The sequence below is a fragment of the Geotrypetes seraphini genome, chromosome 4, assembly GCF_902459505.1.
Source record: "Geotrypetes seraphini chromosome 4, aGeoSer1.1, whole genome shotgun sequence".
Classification (NCBI taxonomy): domain Eukaryota; kingdom Metazoa; phylum Chordata; class Amphibia; order Gymnophiona; family Dermophiidae; genus Geotrypetes; species Geotrypetes seraphini.
Genome location: NC_047087.1, coordinates 122,803,701 through 122,825,879, shown reverse-complemented (window position 1 = coordinate 122,825,879; position 22,179 = coordinate 122,803,701). Strand labels below are relative to the sequence as shown.

General features: G+C 44.8%; 1 protein-coding gene across 2 annotated transcripts in view; it reads right to left on the bottom strand.

Moving 5' to 3' along the window:
• Positions 1-22,179, bottom strand: part of SLC22A15 (solute carrier family 22 member 15) — a 177,642-nt gene that overhangs the window by 134,214 nt on the left and 21,249 nt on the right. For both annotated transcript variants that reach the window (XM_033943273.1, XM_033943274.1), the window contains exons 4-5: positions 13,981-14,145; positions 411-540 (exon numbers count right to left, since the gene is read on the bottom strand). In XM_033943273.1, the coding sequence (XP_033799164.1) occupies positions 411-540; positions 13,981-14,145 (295 nt within the window). The remainder of the gene's footprint in view (positions 1-410; positions 541-13,980; positions 14,146-22,179) is intronic.

Here is a 22,179-nt window from a genome sequence, read left to right as displayed (position 1 = left end):
ACAGCAGTTGGAACACGCGTCTTCTTAGCTCCGCGGAAACTAAGAAACTGGGGACCGCGCGCCTCTGTCGGGCGGGAAGGCACTCGCACGTGCGCGGTGCGGCCTACTAGAACTTTCAAAGTTCTTAGAGTGCAATCACTCTAAAATTGTCCGTACCGGGGCTCCGTCGGTGCCGTCACCCATCAGTCAAGAATATGCTGCCTGCTTGTCCTGGGATAATATAAATATTTTCAATCATCAAAATCAATCCAGATGTAAATTTTTTTGCCAAAATAGAAAAGCATTAATTTTAGTACTACTAGTTACCCAAACTCCAATGTATCCCATCCTTTTCGTCTTTGCACTATATTATTCTATCACTTCTCTCCAGACACATGCACCTGAAGCCAATAAAACCAATATCAACTTACAGAGAGAGGAGAAAGATGATTGTTCCCAGCACATTGACTACAATTTCAAGTATCCTCCAGTTTTGGATGAAATATCCTATCAAGGCATACAGTGTAATTCCTAATGCGAAGGATATGTTACCAATGGACCCTAGTAAAGCAAAGCAATAAAAAACAAGCCAATGAAGCATGGTAATTATCATATGTAAATACATGCTGACAATTGGGTACATCAATAAAATTGACTTTTACTGTAATACAACAAGCAAAAATATAAAGGCAGCCAATTCAAGGTGGATGGCCTACTAGCACACTTCTGGCTTTTTAGGGGGAGAAGGAACATTGCTTTTATCATTCAGTTAAATACAAGCAATCTTTACATAATGAAAGCCAAACCAAGTTATACTGCAGTCTGAAGCCTCTGCTCTTAGAAGTGTACTCTAAGAAGTAAAGCACAGTTACTTACCGTAACAGGTGTTATCCAGGGACAGCAGGCAGATATTCTTAACGCATGGGTGACGTCACCGACGGAGCCCTCGGTACGGACCTTTTTAACTAGAAGTTTCTAGTTGGCCGCACCGCGCGTGCGCGAGTGCCTTCCCGCCCGACGGAGGAGTGCGTGGTCCCCAGTTAGGATAAGCCAGCTAAGAAGCCAACCCGGGGAGGTGGGTGGGACGTAAGAATATCTGCCTGCTGTCCCTGGATAACACCTGTTACGGTAAGTAACTGTGCTTTATCCCAGGACAAGCAGGCAGCATATTCTTAACGCATGGGTGACCTCCAAGCTAACAAAGAGGGAGGAGGGATGGTTGGCCATTAGGAAAATAAATTTTGTAACACAGATTGGCCGAAGTGTCCATCCCGTCTGGAGAAGGCATCCAGACAGTAGTGAGTAGTGAACGTGTGAACTGAGGACCAAGTGGCCGCCTTGCAGATTTCCTCGATGGGCGTGGAGCGGAGGAAAGCCACAGAAGCAGCCATAGCTCGGACTCTGTGTGCCGTGACAGCACCTTCCAGTGACAGACCGGCCCGAGCATAGCAGAACGCGATACAGGCAGCAAGCCAATTGGAAAGCGTTCGTTTGGAAACAGGATGACCCATACGGTTAGGGTCGAATGACAAAAAAAGCTGAGGAGAGGAGCGGTGAGCCCTGGTACGGTCAAGATAGTAGGCTAGGGCACGCTTACAATCCAGCGTGTGCAGTGCCTGTTCCCCAGGATGGGAATGGGGCTTAGGGAAAAAGACAGGCAACACAATGGACTGGTTGAGGTGAAAAGCTGAGACCACCTTAGGAAGAAATTTAGGATGGGTGCGCAGGACCACCTTGTCATGGTGAAAAACAGTGAAAGGTGGATCAGCGACCAGTGCATGCAGCTCACTAACCCTCCTGGCAGAGGTGATGGCAATCAGGAAGAGCACCTTCCAGGTAAGGAATTTGAGCGAAGTTGAGGCAAGAGGCTCAAAAGGAGGCTTCATGAGAGCTGATAAAACCACATTCAGGTCCCAGACGACAGGAGGAGGCTTCAGAGGTGGTTTGACATTGAAGAGACCTCTCATGAACCGGGAAACCAGAGGGTGAGCCGTGAGGGGTTTTCCGAGGATAGGCTCGTGAAAAGCAGTGATGGCACTGAGGTGGACTCTGATGGAGGTAGATTTGAGACCAGCATTGGACAGAGAGAGCAAATAGTCCAGTACAGATTCCACCGCCAAAGAGGTGGGATCCTGATGATGCCGCAGACACCAGGAGGAGAACCTGGTCCACTTCTGATGGTAACATTGGAGGGTGGCCGGTTTCCTGGAGGCGTCCAAAATGAGACGGACAGGCTGAGATAGATTCTCTGGAGAGGTCAGCCCGAGAGAAACCAAGCTGTCAGGTGGAGCGAAGACAGATTGGGATGTAGTAGAGATTGATGCTGCTGTGTAAGTAGAGTAGGAAACACAGGAAGAGGAATGGGCTCCCTGGAGCTGAGTTGGAGCAGGAGGGAGAACCAGTGTTGTCGTAGCCATCGAGGGGCGATGAGAATCATGGTGGCCCTGTCCCTGCGGAGCTTGAACAAGGTCCGCAACATCAGAGGAAGTGGAGGGAAGGCATACAGGAACCGATCCTTCCAATCGAGCAGGAATGCATCTGGTGCCAGACGATGAGGAGAGAAGAGTCTTGAACAGAATTGGGGCAGCTGATGATTGTGAGGTGCTGCAAAGAGATCCACCTGCGGAGTGCCCCATCGAGCAAAGATGGAGTGGAGTGTTGGAGGATCCAGTGTCCACTCGTGAGGTTGAAGTATGCGGCTGAGATTGTCGGCCAGGGAGTTCTGTTCGCCCTGGATATAGATCGCCTTGAGGAAAAGATTGCGGGCCGTGGCCCAGGTCCAGATGCGTAGGGCCTCGAGGCAAAGGAGGCGAGATCCGGTGCCGCCTTGTTTGTTTATGTAGTACATGGCGACTTGATTGTCTGTGCACAGGAGAAGAACCTGGGGGCAGAGAAGATGCTGGAACGCTTTGAGAGCGTAGAACATGGCTCTGAGTTCCAGGAAATTGATGTGATGCTGACGCTCTTGTGGGGTCCAAAGACCCTGGGTGCGTAGATCCCCTAGATGGGCTCCCCACGCATAGGGGGAGGCATCTGTGGTGATGGTCATGGAGTGAGGGGGTAGATGAAAGAGTAGACCCCTGGAAAGATTTGAGGAGTTCAACCACCATTGGAGAGATTGCTGAAGAGATAATGTCACAGAGATGGGATGAGAAAGATGATCCGTCGTTTGTGACCATTGGTTGGCGAGAGTCCATTGAGGTGTCCGGAGATGGAGGCGTGCCAGAGGAAGGACATGAACTGTCGATGCCATGTGGCCCAGGAGGACCATCATTTGTCGGGCAGGAATGGTGGGATGCATGAGGACCTGACGACAGAGATGGAGCAGGGTCCACTGACGATCGGAGGGAAGAAAAGCCCTCATTAGAGTGGTGTCCAGAACAGCTCCGATGAATTGAAGTCGCTGGGTGGGAAGCAGATGCGACTTGGGGTAGTTGATCTCGAACCCCAAGAGATGGAGGAGAGAGATGGTGTGATGAGTAGCCTGTAGCACAAGTTGAGGCGACGGTGCTTTCACCAACCAATCGTCCAAGTAGGGGAACACTTGGAGGTTGTGAGACCTGAGGAAGGCCGCTACCACTATCAGGCACTTGGTGAATACCCTGGGAGATGAGGCGAGGCCAAAGGGAAGCACCTTGTACTGATAGTGATGGTGGTGTACCTGGAAACGCAGGTAGCGGCGAGAAGTCTGATTGATGGAGATGTGAGTGTAGGCCTCCTTGAGGTCCAGGGAACATAGCCAGTCGTGTTGAGAGAGAAGAGGGTAGAGCGTGGCAAGGGAAAGCATTCTGAACTTCTCCTTGACGAGGTGTTTGTTGAGGTTCCTGAGATCGAGAATGGGACGGAGGTCTCCTGTCTTTTTGGGTACCAGGAAGTAGCGGGAGTAGAATCCCTGACCCCTTTGTTCTGGAGGGACCTCTTCGATGGCATTGAGAAGAAGGAGGGATTGAACCTCCCTCAGGAGGAGGGGGATTTGAGATGAATGAGAAGCAGACTCTACGGGAGGGTTGTCCGGTGGAAGAGTCTGGAAGTTGAGAGAGTAGCCGTGGTGGATGATGTTGAGGACCCACTGGTCCGATGTGATGACCTCCCAACGGCTGGAGAAAATGGTGAGACGACCTCCGATTGGTTGTGGAAGAGGTAGCGAAGGTGGAAGACTGGCTATGCCCTGGAGAGAAGAGTCAAAAGGGCTGAGACGGCTTAGCAGAAGGCAGAGGCTTGTTAGGTTGAGTGGATTGAGAACGTGCCTGCGCCTGGTGATGTTGCTGCCGTGGCCGCCGAGACTGTTGGGAAGGCGGGTTGAGTGGTCTGGCTGAGAATCTGCGCTGGTATGAGGTTTGAGGCCTGTAAGGACGTGTAGGCGGAGCCTTCTTTTTCGGTTTAATCAGGGTGTCCCACCTAGTTTCATGCGCAGAGAGTTTTTGGGTGGTGGAATCCAGGGACTCTCCAAACAGTTCATCCCCAAGACAAGGGGCGTTGGCTAGACGATCTTGGTGATTAATGTCCAAGTCGGAGACTCTCAGCCAGGCCAGGCGGCGCATGGCTACAGCCATGGCAGAGGCACGGGAGGTAAGCTCGAAGGAATCATAAATCGAGCGGACCAGGAACTTTCTCAATTGGAGGAGACCAGAGATGTGTTGCTGAAAAAGTGGGATCTTCCTCTCTGGGAGATACTTCTGGAGGGCTGACAACTGCTGGACCAAGTGTTTCATGTAGAATGAAAAATGGAAGGAATAGTTGTTCGCCCTGTTGGCCAACATGGCATTCTGATAGAGCCTCTTGCCAAACTTGTCCATGGTTTTACCCTCTCTGCCAGGAGGGGTGGAGGCATAGACACTGGAGCCCTGAGTCTTCTTTAAGGTGGATTCAACCAGGAGGGACTCATGGGGAAGTTGTGACTTATCGAATCCTGGAATAGGGATAACCCTATAAAGGTTATCTAACTTGCGTGGGGCCCCAGGTACTGTAAGGGGGTTTTCCCAATTTTTATAGAAAGTCTCCCGTAGGATGTCATGTACGGGTAGTTTAAGAAACTCCTTGGGAGGTTGCTCAAAATCCAGAGCCTCTAGAAAGGCTTGGGATTTCTTGGAGTCTGATTCCAGAGGGAGGGATAGGGCGGCAGACATCTCCCTGAGAAACTTTGAGAAGGAGGATTGCTCAGGCCTGGAGGTGGCATCAGGAGCTGAGGGATCCTCATCAGAGGAGGAGAGATCTTCCTCGGTACCGGGGGGAGACTCTTCCCACAAGTCTGGGTCCCGGACCTCCGGGTGTGCATGACGCGACACCGGGGTGGAAGGGTCGGTATGGTGAGTCTTGGACAAAGATTTCGCAGAGCGTACCGAAACGGTACCGGGGGAAGAGGACCGGCGTCGGTCCCGGTCCCGGGAAGAATGGTGCTCCGCTCGGTCCCGAGGAGGATCCGCAGTGGCATGTTGGGCCGAGAGAATCGGCATGGAGGTATTAATAGGTACCGATGGGGTGGACACCGGTGGCTCGGTACGGGGCTCGGGCCGGTCTGGTACCGGAAGGAGCGGTGCCAGGATAGTAGGCAACAGTTGCTCGAGCTGACGTTTCAGCTGGTCTTGCAGTTGACCCTGGAGGATGGCCGCAATTCGGTCATCCAGGGGAGGCACCGGAACCGCTTTCTTTTTCTTCGGTTCCTTAGGTGCCGCTCTACGTCCCGGCGATGAGGAGGCCGATGATGAGGCACTCACCGAGATCGGGACGGAGCGCTTTCGGGCTCGGCTCGAGGCCGGCAGGGTCGGTGTCGCCACTGTGGCTGGTGGGCGCTCGAGGGAAGGGGTAGGCTTCTTAGCCGGCTTACCTTGCGCCAGCGGCGCCGATGTGGGGTCGGGCGTCGTCGAAGCCGACGGTGCCGATTTTTGTGGTACCGCTGTCGAAGTCGAGGATTCCATGGTCGACCCGGTGCCGAACAACAGATCTTGTTGGATTTTTCGGTTTTTAAGCGTCCGCTTTTTAAGAGTGGCACAGCGGGTGCAGGAGTCCGCCCGATGCTCTGGCCCCAAACACTGTAAACACCAATTGTGTGGGTCAGTGAGGGAGATCGGGCGTGCACACCGCTGGCACTTCTTGAAACCGACCTGCGGGGGCATGAAGGGGAAAACAGCCTCCGCAAAATCGAATCCCGAGGCCTGGATAATGGCAACAGGCCCCGCCGGGGCAAAACGAAAAAAGATAGAAAAAATCAAAGTTTTTTTTTTTTTTTTTTTTTTGCAACTAAAAGAAAAGAAACCCGAAGGTGAATACAAATAAAATAAGAAAAAATTCGCGAGCGGGAAGGCAAAAAAGTGAGTTCAACGGCCGTTGAAAAACACACGCGTCTTCTTCGCTCCGCGGAAACGAAGAAACTGGGGACCACGCACTCCTCCGTCGGGCGGGAAGGCACTCGCGCACGCGCGGTGCGGCCAACTAGAAACTTCTAGTTAAAAAGGTCCGTACCGAGGGCTCCGTCGGTGACGTCACCCATGCGTTAAGAATATGCTGCCTGCTTGTCCTGGGATAATTGCATTTATCAGGAAGGCATTGGCTGGGACCCCACAAGACTGCAATTTAACAAACAAAAAAAACAACAACAACAACAAAAAAAAATAATAATAATAAATAAAAAAATTCTACTTAGCAGGTCCAGAATCTTTTTTGCGCTCTTGCCACATCCCATCCACTATGATTCAACTTCCTGTTTTTAGCAGGAGATGGAATGTGGAAGAGTGCAGAGAATGATATGGGAAGAGTACTGCGGATACTTGCAAGGTGGAGACGGGGACAAACTATGTTCCCATATCATTCTCTAACTTGAGACTAGCCTTAAACTGTCCGTTCCAACTAGACGGAACAGCATCTATAAAATGCTAGCAACAAGTAAAAAGTTAACAATTTAGACAACTAAATTCGACATTAAAAAAAAAAAAAAAAAAAAACCTACAGAAGCTGCTTTATGATTTTAATGGACTACTATTAAATGACATCATTTGGTCTTGTCTGCCTTTGATGTGGCAACAAGAGTCTTGTCCACTGATCAAACTCCTACCACTTGCAATGTCCTTCCATCACTTGTACAGATGCTCAAGCATCTTACTGTTATTGCAACAGATTCTTCCAAAGAGTCCAAGGAGTAACAGATCGCATTGGGAAACTACTAAAGAAAAAACATCAAAACAGCCTATAGTGCACAAACTTGCATCCACACTTACGGAAACCGGTTATCGCTGCTCCAAACCTCTGGAGTGTACGAAATCCCATGCAGTTGTGGCCAATATTACATAGATAAAAAACTCGATGCACCATAGAGGAAAGGCTGAAAGATTACAAGAGACACCACAAGCTATGCAACACAGAAAAATCAGATGTAGCCCTCCATGCCAAGGAAACTAGTCATGCGATTAGATTTGAGAACACAAAAGTCTTGGAGAAAGACGACTCAGAGAGGCAATAGAAATATAGCAAGACACCCCAATAACTTCAATGGAGACAAAAGGCTCTTAATAAACAAAGCATGGCAACTGTTCATCCAAAATAAATTTAGCGCAGCAAGAACTGAGATGGACGACAAATGCCTTCTCCCGCCATCTCACAGTTTCCAGCCTCTATTCTGACAGAATTTAAAAAATATTACCAACAGACTATCCCACCAGAATTTGAAATTGTGTCCAACAGTCAATCCTGCCAAAATTTAAATTCATGATCAATGAACTTTCCTGCTTTAATTACCTCAAACCTCAACCAATCAGGTTAGAGGACCCACTATATCTAAAGACAAACTGCATACCCTGAAAAAAGCCATAGCATGATGACTGAAACGTTGGTTCTACCCACTCAGACAAAGCGAGACCCGGACAACTACAACAATCAGATTCTTCCATTGTTGCTGGCATCAAGGAGCATAGGCAGCGGAATGCTTTTTTGTTTGGTTGGGGGGTTGATGTTGAAAAAAGGCATCTTTTTTCAACATCAAGTGTGTAGACCAAAGGACTCAGGCACTGCACATTGCAAATAAAATCAATATAAAAAGCTTATCCTTCTGGCTTCCTGATGTAGCTTAGCAAAACACAGACTGTGTTGGAGCCGTGAACTGACCTTTTCAGATAAGTGGTCTACTGTTAAACAGCTTTTGTAGAGCCATAATATTTGCCACTCCAGTAGAAGCAAGAATCATTGCTCCATGCAATGTGTTATGATTAAAATTCAAGCACTTTTCCAGCAACGCTGTACCGCTGCTGGGGGCACCTTGCTGAAGAGCTTATGAGCACATTTAAATATTTAAAAGCCTTTAAATGTTATATGATGATATTATTTGAGAAATTTGCCCAGTATTGATGAGAGGGGGGTTCTTTTGTGTTTTGTTCTATTTTGAAAGTATTACCCCCTTGAGTGGACTGTAATTCAAAATACCCTGTCTGTTTGGATCATACATCCATCTTTAGCATTAACTTTTAACATTCAACTTCCTTCCATTTTTCTGCTTTCTTCTCAAAATCTACTTTTCCATGCATTCCCATCTATCCATGTGTACCATCTCCTCCTCTTCTCCCCTACTCCCATCCATAAGAAGCATTTCTTCTTATCACTTCCCTGCCACACCCATTTCTGTGCACAATTTCCTCCCTCTTTCTCCCCTTCCCCTCCATCCCTAAGCACATCTCACCCTATCCTATGGTCAGACATCTCTGTCCTCCCCCTTCCCCCTCATATGGTCTGGCATCTTTCTCTTCTCCTTCCCATAGCCTGTAATCTCTCTCCTCTCCCATGATCTGACATCTCTCTCTCTCCTTCCCCCGAGATCTAACATATCTCTCCTCTCCTTTCTGCGGTCTGGCATCGCTCTCTCCCTTCCTTCCCTTCCATTCTGTGGTCTGGCATCTCTCTCTCTCTCCTTCCCATTCCAGTGGACTGACATCTCTCCCTTCTTTGGGTCATCTCTCCTCCCTCCCAATGTAACATTTCTCCCTCCTCTCCACCACTATCATATCCAACAATTCTCCCTCTTCCTTTCCCCATATATATCATCTCTTTCCCTCTCATGCCACATACCTATGTCAAACAATTCTCTGTTCCTTTTTGGCAGCATGTCTTTCTCTCCCTTCCCACTACTCCACCTGTGCAGCATTTCTGTTTTCCTACTTTCCTAACCCCCCTCCCAGCCTGTGCATTTGTCCTTCCCAACTCTCTCTCCCAGTATAGAAACATAGAAAGATGACGGCAGAAAAGGGCTATAGCCCATCAAGTCTGCCCACTCAACTGACCCACCCCAATAAGTCTGAATGCTAATGACCCAGTTCCTTAACTCAACCTTCGTAGGGATCCCACGTAGATGTCCCATTTATTTTTGAAGTCAAGCACGCTGGTGGCCTCGACCACCTGCACCGGAAGCTTGTTCCAGTGATCCACCACTCTTTCCGTGAAGAAATACTTCCTGGTGTCACTACTAAATTTCCCCTCTCTAAGTTTAAGCGGATGCCCTCTTGTGGCTGAGGGTCCTTTGAGAAAAAGGATGTCATCTTCCACCTCGACACGTCCTGTGATGTATTTAAATGTCTCAATCATGTCCCCCCTCTCCCTGCGTTCTTCTAGAGTGTAGAGCTGCAATCTATTCAGTCTCTCTTCGTACGAGAGACCCTTGAGCCCCAAGATCATCCTAGTGGCCATCCGCTGAATTGACTCAACTCTAAGCACGTCTTTACGGTAATGTGGCCTCCAGAATTGCACACAGTACTCCAGATGAGGTCTCACCATGGTCCTGTACAGTGGCATTATGACTTCTGGTTTCCAGCTGACGAAACTCCTATTGATACATCCCATCATTTGTCTTGCCATCATTTGTCTTGCATTAGTATGTGCACTATCTGTCCTCCCTGCATTCCCAACTCCCTACCCCCAGCCTGTGATGTGTATAACATTATTTCTTTCCTTCCCTCCTAGCAGAACCCTGCCGCACAACCTTTTTCTTCAGCTTTCAATTCTTGACTCTGCAACTCTCCCACACACCTACCTCCTCCCCAGTGTTTGTTTTTTTTTTTAAAAAAATCTTCAGGCAGCGTCAATGAATCATCTTCTTGCCAACCTGTCCCGGAAGTCTTCTTTTAGTAGCAGTTTGCCTATATAGAAACAGGAAATCGCTGCTGAAAGAAGACTTCTGAGACAGGCCGACGGCAAGACGCTGAGCTTGTCGACAATGCCCGAAGATTTAAAAAAACAAACACTAGGAAGGAGGTAAGTGTGTGGGAGAGTTTGGGAATCGGAAGTCAAGAGTTGAAAGCCAAAGAAAGAGGTTGTGCAGCAGGGGGTGGGGGGAAGGAAGGAAATACCTTTATCTATTCGAATATAAGTTGATCTGAATATAAGTCAAGACCCCATTCCCCCCCCAAAAGGAGGAAAAATGGTTGACTCGAATATAAGTCGGGCGGCTTAATATTCAACTGCCCAGCCTGGGTCTACACTCAGCCTCCTTCCCTCCCTCTCCCCTGTCAGACTCTGCACCCAGCCCCCTACCATCCCCCCCCCCCCGGTCAGGCTCTGCACCCAGCCCCCTTCCCTCCCTCCCGTCAGGCTCTTCACCCAGCCACCTTCCCTACCCTCCACCCCATCAGGCACTGCACCCAGCCCCCTTACTTCCCTCCCCTCTCAGGCTCTGCACCCAGCCCCCTTCCCTCCCAGGCTATGCACCCTGTCCCCCCTCCCTGCCCTGTCTTCCTACCTCCTCTGCCAATCCCTGGTGGTCCAGTGGAGCAACGGAGCAGAAGCAAGCTTTTCCATGCTCCTGCCCCGCTGCTAACCCAGTCAGTGACGGCTACAGCGGGATCGGCGCTTTGGTACTCATGCTTGGCGCTCTCGGCGCTGAGCAGTTCTTGACTGGCTTTCGCAAATTCTCACGAATTGCGAGAATTCCAGCTTGTAGCCATCCCAGAGGACTTTTAAGACCTAACGGTCCAAGATGATGGCCTACCATTCTGCCAGGAAGGCTGAGAGCTGTTCACCAATCCGCAGGAAGGTAGCCACAGGCCTGGCATCAGAATTGCTTCTTGGTGGGCGCCGCTGTGGCTCCCCATAGATGGCTGACATCAGGAGCCTCCGAACCTTGGCTTAGCAGCCTGAGAAGAGTACTGCTCAGAGGAGGCCCCAAAGTACTGATGGGAACACTTGAAGGGACAAAAGGTAGGGCACCCCAAACCCCTGGAGGGTCAAGGCCTATTGACAGGCAAAGACTAGGGCCTGCAATCCTGCATACTAACCATGAGGTCATCCAGACTATTGCCAAACAGAAGTTGTCCTGGAAAGGCAACCTGTTCAATGTTGCCTTCCAGGACGAGTCGCTGGACCACTGTCAGGTCCGCAGCATCCTATGCGCTGAAATGGAATAGGCCGAAAGCTTGCAGAAGACCTTCAACAGATCATACAGGGCATCCACCATGTAGTCAACCCCAAAAACCAGGAAGTTGAGATCCCGGATTACGATAGTGTCAGGATCATGGCATAGGTTAGAATGGCAAGCCCTGGCCACAAAGGAGGTGGTCATCGTTGCCTTAATTCCAATGGCTGAGTCAAAATGGTGCTCGAGGATAAAATCCACTCTATGGTCCTGAACATCCTTCAGGACCCCTCACCCCCTGTAATTGGGGAGAGAAGTGCTTTTAGTAACCTGTGCCACCAAGGAATCCACCATTGATGATGCAAAGCCCTGGTTAAAAGCATCTGCCATCGGATAGAGCAGAGACAGGCCCTAGTGCATTTCAAGGGGGCCTCAGCTGCCTCCCAAATGTCTATGAGTATCTTAACTATGTTAGGATGATCAGGAAAAGTAGCAGACTGTGGCCTCTGATCACTCATGAGGGAGCATTCTGCAGCGACAGGCTGCCCAACCTCCAACTTCAAATCCAGGAGGGACTCAAGAGATCAAATCCACCAAATGCGCGGGCTTAAAAAACTCCTCACCATAGGATTCTCCCCAGATCTTGGTCCTAGAGACCTGCAAGGGCCCCATCAGACCCCGTTGTACTGGTGCCTGCCTGTGTAATTAAAGGAATGGTCAACCCGGACAACAATGGTGGAGCAGGGAAGAATCCCCATATCCTGAGAAGAAGAGGTTCCCACAGCCAGCGAGGATGCTTGCAGAGAGGTGGTTAGAATAAAATTTCTCAGCCAAATAAGCCCAATACTTCATGTTAATAAATTTGGGGAAAAAAACATCCGGGGCAGAAGCCGCCTCCTGTGGACCATTCTTGGAACTCTTGGAAGACCTGTGAGATTTGGTCATCAAATCGCATTTTAGTTTCATCAGGTCAGCAATTGTGTACTCGTTGGGGCCCGATTTCGACATTTTCCCATGCCCACAGTCAGGAATAGCGACAGAACCCCCTTCAGAGGTTGAGGATACCTGGGCCGACAAAATTTCACCCCCTCCTGTGCTGCAGAGCACATGGAACATGGCCACTCGCCAGACAGTCATCCACCATAAACAAGGCATGAATCGCCATCCACCACAAAGAAGGCATGAATCCTGCCTTGGAATCATCATCCGAGTGGTTTTCTTGCAAAAACGAAGCTTGTATAGGCAAATAATAACTTTAAATTCCAATTAAGAAAAATCCAAAATAGCTCAGGAAAAGCACAGGAGCCCTCCAAAAAGCAACTATTTTAGAATTTTAGGGGTAGGGGACTCCCAAACTGCCCAAAAAACACTTTTAAAGATCCCCAAAATCTCTGTGACAGACTGTCAGCTCTGTACTCACTGTGCTGTGCTGGAAGGCTGCCGAAAAAAGCTGAATCAGCTTACAGGGAGATCATCTGCCTCAATAAGCCTTGCAAACTGGACTGGGTCTTCTGACTGCCCACTGGTCCGAGTCCTGCAGTCAGGGACCTCCTCTAATGGAACACACCACGTGCACAACCCGGAAGAGGAGTATAGTCAGTCCCAATCCCAGACGCACCTCCATGAACCACGCAGCCTGTGCTCAAACAAACTAGTGGACGAACCTGGGGTGAACCAGATCCCAAGGGAACGGTTCCTGAGCTCCGATCTGAAAGTGCAGGCTGTCCAGAGGGTGCACTGCCAGGCAGCCAAACCTCTGGAAACAGACTTTCCCCAAAGTCTGATGTACCGCAGCCAAAGCTGTCCCCGTGGGGAATCTCTGCAGCACAAGGGCGGAATTTGCTAACAAAAAGACTGAATTTAAAGAAAATAAACATGAGCAGAGAAATCAAGCTCCTATAGTCTGGCTTGTAGGAAAGAAACTGAATTCCTGGGGGGCAGTCCTGAGGTAAAAGGGGAGGGGCTCAAGACTCTGAGTAATGAGGCTTCCTACAAGCTCTAGCGAGCATGTGAAAATAACCCACTAGTCCAGGAATAGAGTGGGCTTTTACAAGAATTATTGCTTATATTTGTTTATTGTCAATATGAAAAGATAAAATATGCTAGAATAAATACAGAACAATCTTTTGTTTGTTCACTAGCAGGACGAGACCATTCAAAAATATTCAATTAGTACCTGACAGATCACAGAATAATGATGAATCTTAAAAAGCCTCTTTTTCCTCAGTTAACAATAGCTGATGGAAGCTTTGAAGAGAGCTTACAGAGAGATGAAGATAAAGGAGAAAGTTTAAAATGTAACTTTGACCAAGCCATATTCTCCTTGTACTCAAATTAAAATTGGATTATACCGGAGATAGGCCATAATAAATACTAGAGCTGTACCGAAAATAATATTTTACTATTCAGCCGAATACAAATAATGGGCATTGAGTTTAGCACAACAAATAGTAAATAAAGCAAAGTGAAATCAGAGATCAAAATGATTTCAGCAGGATTTAGCATAGCAAAGTCCCAAATTATTTGAAATCATTCAAATTAAAATTCCTATTTGGCCAAATATGAGCAATGTATTTGGGGCTGAATCAAATACAAATATTCAGTACAGCCCTAACTACAGAACAGAAATTTATGAAGTAGTATTAGCATATGCAACCATCTGTGAATGGAAACGGTACCTGCTAGGGCCCAATAAGTGGCATCGATGTATTCATTCAATAACACGAAAGCTACCAATGCCATTCCTCCATTCATTATGCCCACCATGAAGCGTGAAGCTGCGAAAAACAGGTAAGATGGAGCAAGTGCATTTGCCAGCGAGAACAGGATGTCCAGGACAAGACCTGGAAAGGAAAGCACAAGACAGGATTTCAAACACCTTTTTTAAAAGTGAGATAAACCCCCCTCTCCCAAACACATGAAAGCCGTTCTTCAATTTCAGGGTAATATCTACAACATGGGGGGAAAAAGGACTTTTCTTGAACATCAGAAGAAACAGCACTATAAAGTGACAGGAAAAAAGATTTATATGCAACTGTTCAGACAATAAGTATATTTTGTAAAAGGGATGCTTTAAAATTACAGATTAAGGTTGGATGTTAGAATTTTATATTTTTTCATTGCATTTTGTGTGTTGTAAAATTCGTTTGTTATGCATACATAAACTAGGAGAACAGATACAGTACTCTGCTTTGTAAATTCTAAATGAAAAGGTGGAATGTAGATGCTTAAGTTAAAATTAGATTTTGTGACATTCTTCTGGTTTTCCTCCAAACAGCAACTATTTTAGACTTTTTTTGTTTAAATCTTTATTGATTTTCCGAAGTTAACAAAAATGCAGTACAGTATCTACACAAACAACATCAATCATATATGCATTTATAATCAATCAAAATCCCCATAACAAAAAACCCCCACCCAACCAATACCTCTCAAGAGAATGAAACCATGACAGAAATATCCCTCTCCCACCCTCCCTCCCCCCTGGATGTGTGTGCAATATATCAATAGGATCAAAGGAAAAACAATTACAACGCATCCATAAAAGATATCAAAGGGTCCCAGATTAACTTAAATCTCTTAGTATGACCCAGTATCTGCGTTCATTTTTTCAAACCTGTAAATTAAACAGATCTGCCCACCAAAAATTAAAGTTATGGTTATCCCAGTTCTTCCAATTGCGCATAACCATTTGTATGGCTACCCCAGTCATGATAAGGAAAAGCCGCCCTCTATATCAGTCCAATGAGGGCTTCAGATGTAACATTGTCCCACATATGACTGCCTCATATATCAAAGGAATCAATGCCTCAAGTATAGCATTAATCTGTCCCCATATTTTAGACTTTTTAGTTAGGTTGATCCAAATTTTTGTAATTCATGATCAAATATTTTGAAACATAATCCACTAAATCAGATGATCACAATCCCTGCTCAGAAGAGCTTACAATCTAATTTAGACAGGACATTTCAGAGTTGGGGAGGCTATAGTGGGTATAGGTATCTGACAGCAGCAGGATTGGGGAGATTATAGTGAGTATAGGTATTTGACAGCAGTGAGTGGGAGTTAAGAAGAGAGTATCATTTTTCACGAAATGGATAAAAACATTATATCATAGTCCTAATGTTCGTATTCTAATTAATAACTCTTTATCCAATAAATTTCCCCTCCACAGAGGCACTAGACAGGGCTGTCCTCTCTCACCACTATTGTTCAATTTAGTGTTGGAGCCTCTTCTCTCTGCTATTCGACAATGCCCGCTAATTAATGGTATTCCCTCCTCTGATCGAGACTTCAAACTAGCAGCATATGCTGATGATGTATTAATTTTTCTAAGGAACCCTCAATCTTCTCTCCCTCATCTTATACATATCATCAAACAATATTCTAGCTTCTCAGGATATTCTGTAAATTGGGAGAAATCAGAAATCTTTCCTCTGAACAATAACATTCTTCAATCAGACTTGGCTAATTTTCCATTCACATGGTCAAATGAAGCTGTGAATACACAAAGATCCAGTCTTTGCTCAAGATCTTAATTTATCCAAAATCAAAAATTTAGTTCTTAACACTACATCTAGGTGGTCTCCACTTTATTTGTCTTGGTGGGGTAGAATAGCATCCATCAAAATGACCCTAGCACCTCAAATTAATTACATCCTCTCAATGCTTCCTCTTTTATGCCAGAAATCATTTTTCCATTGGCTAAATAAGAAGCTATCTGAATTTATATGGAACAAGAAAAAACCTCGAATTGCTCTAGCCAAGCTGAAGGCCTCTAAAATTAACAGTGGTCTTAACTTTCCAGATTTCTACCACTACTATATTGCTTCATTAACTAAATATGGAGCTTACTGGGTCAATGACTCCTTCTCTCAAGACCCTCCTAATTGGTATGAAATGGAATGTTTTCTATGCAAACCTTTACACATCTCTTGCCTATTAACGATATCAATACCCATTTGAGAAAATACTCTCTTTTGAATTCAACGCAGCATGCTCTCCATCATTTAGATAAAATAGCTGATATCTCAATTAGTGTTAGCCCACTCATGTCCCTTTGGAATAATCCCAATATCCAAAACCAAGGCAAATCCCTTTCATGGAAACGGTGGCAACGGACAGGTATATGGTTTGTTCATCAATTATATACTCTTAATAAACTAATCCCTTTTGATATACTTTGCTCCACATACCTACAAACATCCTCTGCTTATTCACAATGGATCATACTCAGTGAAATACTGTCTTCTGTACAGATACAATATGACTTCATATCTTCTAAAAATACTATTTACCATTGGTCTTTACGGTCTCTATCAAAAGGGAAAGCTATATCTTTTTTTTATAATATTCTAAGAGACCAATCCTTCACTTTCTCATATCATGCTATGAAACACTGGGATAATATAATAACCATTCCACTTTCTGACATTGACTGGGAACTCTTTTGGTCTTCAACAAACCGCCCACTTTTATCTTCTAGAGTTTCACAATCAATGCTCTTTATAATGTGGAATGCAATATGGACCCCATTTCGTATGTGGAAAGCCAAATTAAAACAAGATTCTATCTGCTGGAACTGTTTGAAAGAGGAAGGAACTCTTGATCATATGTTCTTCCATTGTACTCTGGTCCGTTCTTTTTGGTCCAAAATCTGGAATACCATACAATCTATCACCAACTGCTCAGAAGAGATTTCTATGGACATTATAATCCTTCGATCGCAACACCCCTGTTTCGCGCAATCAAATTGTCCTCCTAAACTCATTGATACCATGTTTGTGACTGCTCTCATGCATATTCTGAAAAATTGTAAATCATCTTCGTTATTAGATTATACTTTTTGGTGGAACTCTCTATGTATGTACCACAGATTTGAATCATATGCATATGAAAAAAAAATTTCACTCCGTAAATCCATGAATTGGAAAAACAAAAAATCACCCTGGTCATTTTTAGATTTATATGTACATTCTACTATGTAGACACTCCTGTCTTCTCTTCTCCTCTCTTTAAAATTTTTTTTTTTTCTTTCTCTTCTTTTTTCCTCTCTCTTTCAATTTTTACTTTGTCCTATTTCACTTTCTATTGTCATACATCACCACAAACAAATCCAATACTCTGAGCTTTTCTTAATAATATGAGCCTTTATAAATAACTATATATTAATGCAAAATGTTATACTACTTTTATGTATTTGTATTGCTCCTTGTATTTTTTAAAATACTGAATAAAAATTTATTGAATTAAAAAAAAAAAAGAAGAGAGTATATACTAGTGTTGCCCGATTTCCGATTCGAATCGATTCACCTTGGGTGAATCGATTTTAATTGATGTGTATTTAAGAAAAAAAAAATAATCAGCCTCTCCGATTCGGGGCCCAACCCTTCTCCCTGCGCCCGGTTGTCATCGCGGTCATGAATCCTGCTGTGCCACTGCCGCCACTCAAAACATTTTTTAAAACCCCTCTCACTGGCTTGGGGATTCCCCGGCCTGACTCGGCACAGCCTGAAGTTTTATGTTCAACTCTGATCAAAGAAAGTAAAAAAGAAAACCCCCCTCGAAAAACCAGGTGATTTTTCAAACCCTTCCTGTAACACTAGCCTGGATTAGCAGCTGCACCACTTTCTCCTTCCGTAGCTTTAGCAAGTCAATTCCGTTCTGCAGCCTCAGGGCCTCTGCTAGGCCACCCCACCTCCGATGATGCAACTTCCTTCTTCCTCGGGGAGGCGGACGGGCTAGCAGAGGCCCTGAGACTACAGAAGGGAATTGACTCGCTAAAGCTATGGAAGGAGAGAGCGGTACAGCTGCTAATCCAGGCTAGTGTTACAGGGAGAGTTTGAAAAATCGCCTGGTTTTTCGGGGGGGGGGGGTGGGTTCTTTTTTACTATCTTTGGCTGGAGTCGAACATAGAACTTCAGGCTGTGTCGAGTCAGTCCGGGGAATCCCCAAGCCAGCGAGAGCCAATGAGAGCCTGTTAATCGGAAGGGGGGAGTGATGCTGATGAACCTGGGAGACAAGAGGGAGGGGTGCAGATAGGAGGTGAGGAGAGGAGGGAGTGGTGCTGCTAGACCTGGGAGGAGAGTGGGTAAGGTACTGCTTCTAGTCAGAGGGGAGGGAAAGGGAAGGGAGAGGAGCCCTGCTAGTCAGAGAAGAGAAGTGCTGCTTGCCCTGGGGGTGGAAAGGAGAGGTGCTGCAGCTAGTTGGTGGGGGAAACAGAAGTAGAGAGGTACTGGTGGAGGGAGGTGAGAGGGAGAGGTGCTGCTGGATTGGGAACAGAGAAGAATGCTGCTGGACTTAAAATGGAAGAGGGAAAGCTGTAGCAGGACTGAGGGGAGAGCAGTGGAGGAGAGTGGATGGGGAAAGGGGGTAGAGCAGTGGAGGAGGAGAGTGAGAGAGGAAGGAGGAAGAGAAATGCTGCTGCTGCACCCAATTGGGGAGAGAGAGGGAAGGAGGGAGAAGGAAGACCAGGAAGGGAGAGGAGAGGAAAGAGAGATTCCAAGACCGTGGGAGGGAGGGAAAGGAAAGACGATACTAGACCATGGAGGGAGAGATGTCAAGGCATGGGGGGGGGCGAGAGGCAGGAGACAGATGCCAGACCAGGGGAAAGGAAGGGAAATGGAAGGGGAGGACACAGATGGAAGATGGATGGTTAGCACAGAGAAAGAAGGAGTCCCTAGCAAGCGAGTTATCAGAAGACAACCAGAGCCTGGGACCAACATGATTTGAATAATGACCAGACAGCAAAAGGTAGAAAAAAATCATTTTATTTTCTATTTTGCAATTATATGTCAGATTTAAACATGTGTATCCTGCCAGAGTTGGTGTTAGACCACAAACATGAGCTAGGATTTAAAAGAGAGAAAAGTCTTTTTTGTTTGTTTATTTTGTTTACACCACAGCATCAGTGTGGGTAGGAGAGGGCAAAGGGGGCGAAGAGTCTATAAAAGGGATGAAAAGGCTATAAAATAAACCCACCAGGATGTTTGAAAAAAAACAAACACCCAATTGGGCAGGAAAATCGAATTGAATATTCGATTCAATAGGCTGAATTGAATATTTGTTTCCTGAATTGGGCAGCACTAGTATATACATACACCCACTTCCTTCCACTAGCTCTAAGAAGACAGGATGAGTTCATGAACGTGTGCGTGTGTATTATATTACACACACACACACACACACACACACACACACACACACACACACACACACACACACACAAGAAGAGCTAGTACAACAAAGAAGATGGAAAGAGGTCAAAGTGATAAAAGACCTAAAAGAAAGGACATACAGAGTACAGTAGAGAATGACAAAGACAGAAGTAACCATTGGTAGCCAAAGTAAACCAAACTAATTCTGCAGTAAAAAGCTTTTGGAAGCAATGCTTTTTACCACCCCACACGAACAGTAAAAAGTTTTGCTCCTAGAGGGAACCCCCCACCCCCAACGAATACCATTCCCCAAGTCAACCTTCCTGCTGCATATACCCTGTAGAAGAGCGAGCTGACCCCCTACACAGGCCTGCTCAATGGTGCTGCTCACAGCCAGGGTCCTCTTTATGATGCAACTTCCTCTTTTTGCAAAAATGTGCCATCTTCAGCTTCCAGCAGGCTTAGGGCTATCTCTAGCCAGGAAGCAGTTATCCTAATTTCACTCCTTGGCTTAACATCATTCCTGGTATATGTGATCTTTTATATTTTGCACAGTATGAGAGGAAACAGATCTCTCTTTTTGGTGTGGTTTCTTGTGATTTTGGTTTAATTTATGTTTATCATTTTTGGTTAACTATTATGTATTTGGCATTTATGTTCCCTGTATGTGGCCGAGATATTCTGTTAGTATGAATTTTCTATGTAGCATTCAGTTTTCCTGATAATGGAGAGGATATTTGTGAGGGGAGACAGGTTTTGTTGACCCTTGTTCTGTATTTGTTATTTATAAAATGACAGTTGTACAGAATATTGTTTCTTTTTATACTTTAATAAAATGATTTAAATATAAAATCATAACTATGAGGCATGTGTGGATGGGATTAGACTGAGCTTACAGGGATGGGGCGGGGACAGGACAGGGGCAAACTTTGTCCCCTTGTCATTTTCTAGTAGAAAGTCAAGACTATCACTAGTTAGTTTCCTGGGATCGTCATTCTTTTGTATATAATGTGTAATCAAGACAGATAGTGAAAATGGAATACAACATATCCTCTAAAACTGCCCTGCCTACTTTGAAGCACCAGACAACATGATGCATGATCTGCACTGAGAGATCAAGAGATGATTTGTTTTGGGGGTTTGGGGTTGTTTTTTTTAACAGACTGTACACTAGCAGTCATTTACAAATGTCTCTCATAACAATATCCATCAATTTTTTTTTTCTAATCGATGTGCATTTTAGAGGTGCTCTGGTAGGTAACTGAGCAACATTGACTAATAATTCTATACCAGGGCAGTCAGATTCAGACAAGCCTAATACAGAATCTCTCCATTTGCTTTACCTATTCAGACAGCAAATTTCAGACCAAACCAAAGCCAAAGAAGCCTTGCTCTTAAGAATGCATCTGCACTGTGCTAACTGTAGCAGAAAAGTCAGAAAGTTGTTCCCTATTTCCTACAACAGTACCTAGCATGTGGATAAGCCTGTTCCTCTGCTCTTTATTTATGTTCATCACAGAAAGTAGGTAATCTCTTTGCTACTGTTAGCAACTAGAGAATGACACAAGGACGGGTACATGCAGATAACCACGGGGCTGGGGACAAACTGTGTCTCCATGTCATTCTCTAGACTAGCCTTAAACAAGCAGTTCCAACTAGATGGAACAGCATCTATAAAATGCAAGCATCAATATGTAAAAGGTTAACACACTGGTAAATTAATTCAATGATTAAAAAAACACCTGCAGAAATTACTTTGGGATTTTAATGAACAAGTATTAAATGACATTGTGCTGTCTGATGTGGTAACAAGGAGTCTTGTCCCTTGATCAGACTCTTACTACCTACATCTTTCCTTCGTATGCCCAATTGCTCAAGCATCTTACTGTTACTGCAACAGATTTATTCAATGTCGCTCCACATTTAGCAGATACTTAATTTTCTGTTCATCAACTACAAAGTGTTGGTTCTCTTCTACAATGGAAACAAGTGGAATTGTCCAATAAAAAGGTGCACCAAATAAAGATGTCTTTCAACTCATCTGGACAATCAGGTTATTCTTTATTCTTCCAAAAATACTCGACCCGACATGTACATGTTTCGGCCCTTCGGCCTGCGTCAGGAGTCTATAGATAATGTATAAAATTATATATATGCATATAGAGCCATATGTACACTACAAAGAACATAATATATGCTAATAAGAATAACAAATACATACATTTTAAGAATATATTAAAAATATTATAAATATATTAAAAAGACAGAAACAACAACACTTTGCATATAAAAATCTCATAAAGCCATGCAAACAACAATATATTAAATACAAAAGTATAACCAACTAATATCGTATAAAATTGTTCAAATTAATATCAAATAAATCATAATAATAATTAAAATTAAATATAATCTAGATATCACAATAAAATGATTTAAACATCCTATATATTAATGGATCAAAAGTTAATGATAAAGTATAATCCCAAGGAAATTAATAACGTATAATCAATACAAATCAAAATATTGTATACTCATGCAGTAGAGAAATATATATTTATATATTGTTACTAAAGAAATTAATAATAACAAAAATTAAAATTCACAATAAGACAATTAGACAATTCAACCATTTCATATATTAATAAATTAAAAAAATTTTTATTAATCAACTAATTAAAAAATAATAACTAATTAAGTTAATATAACAATACTGATTA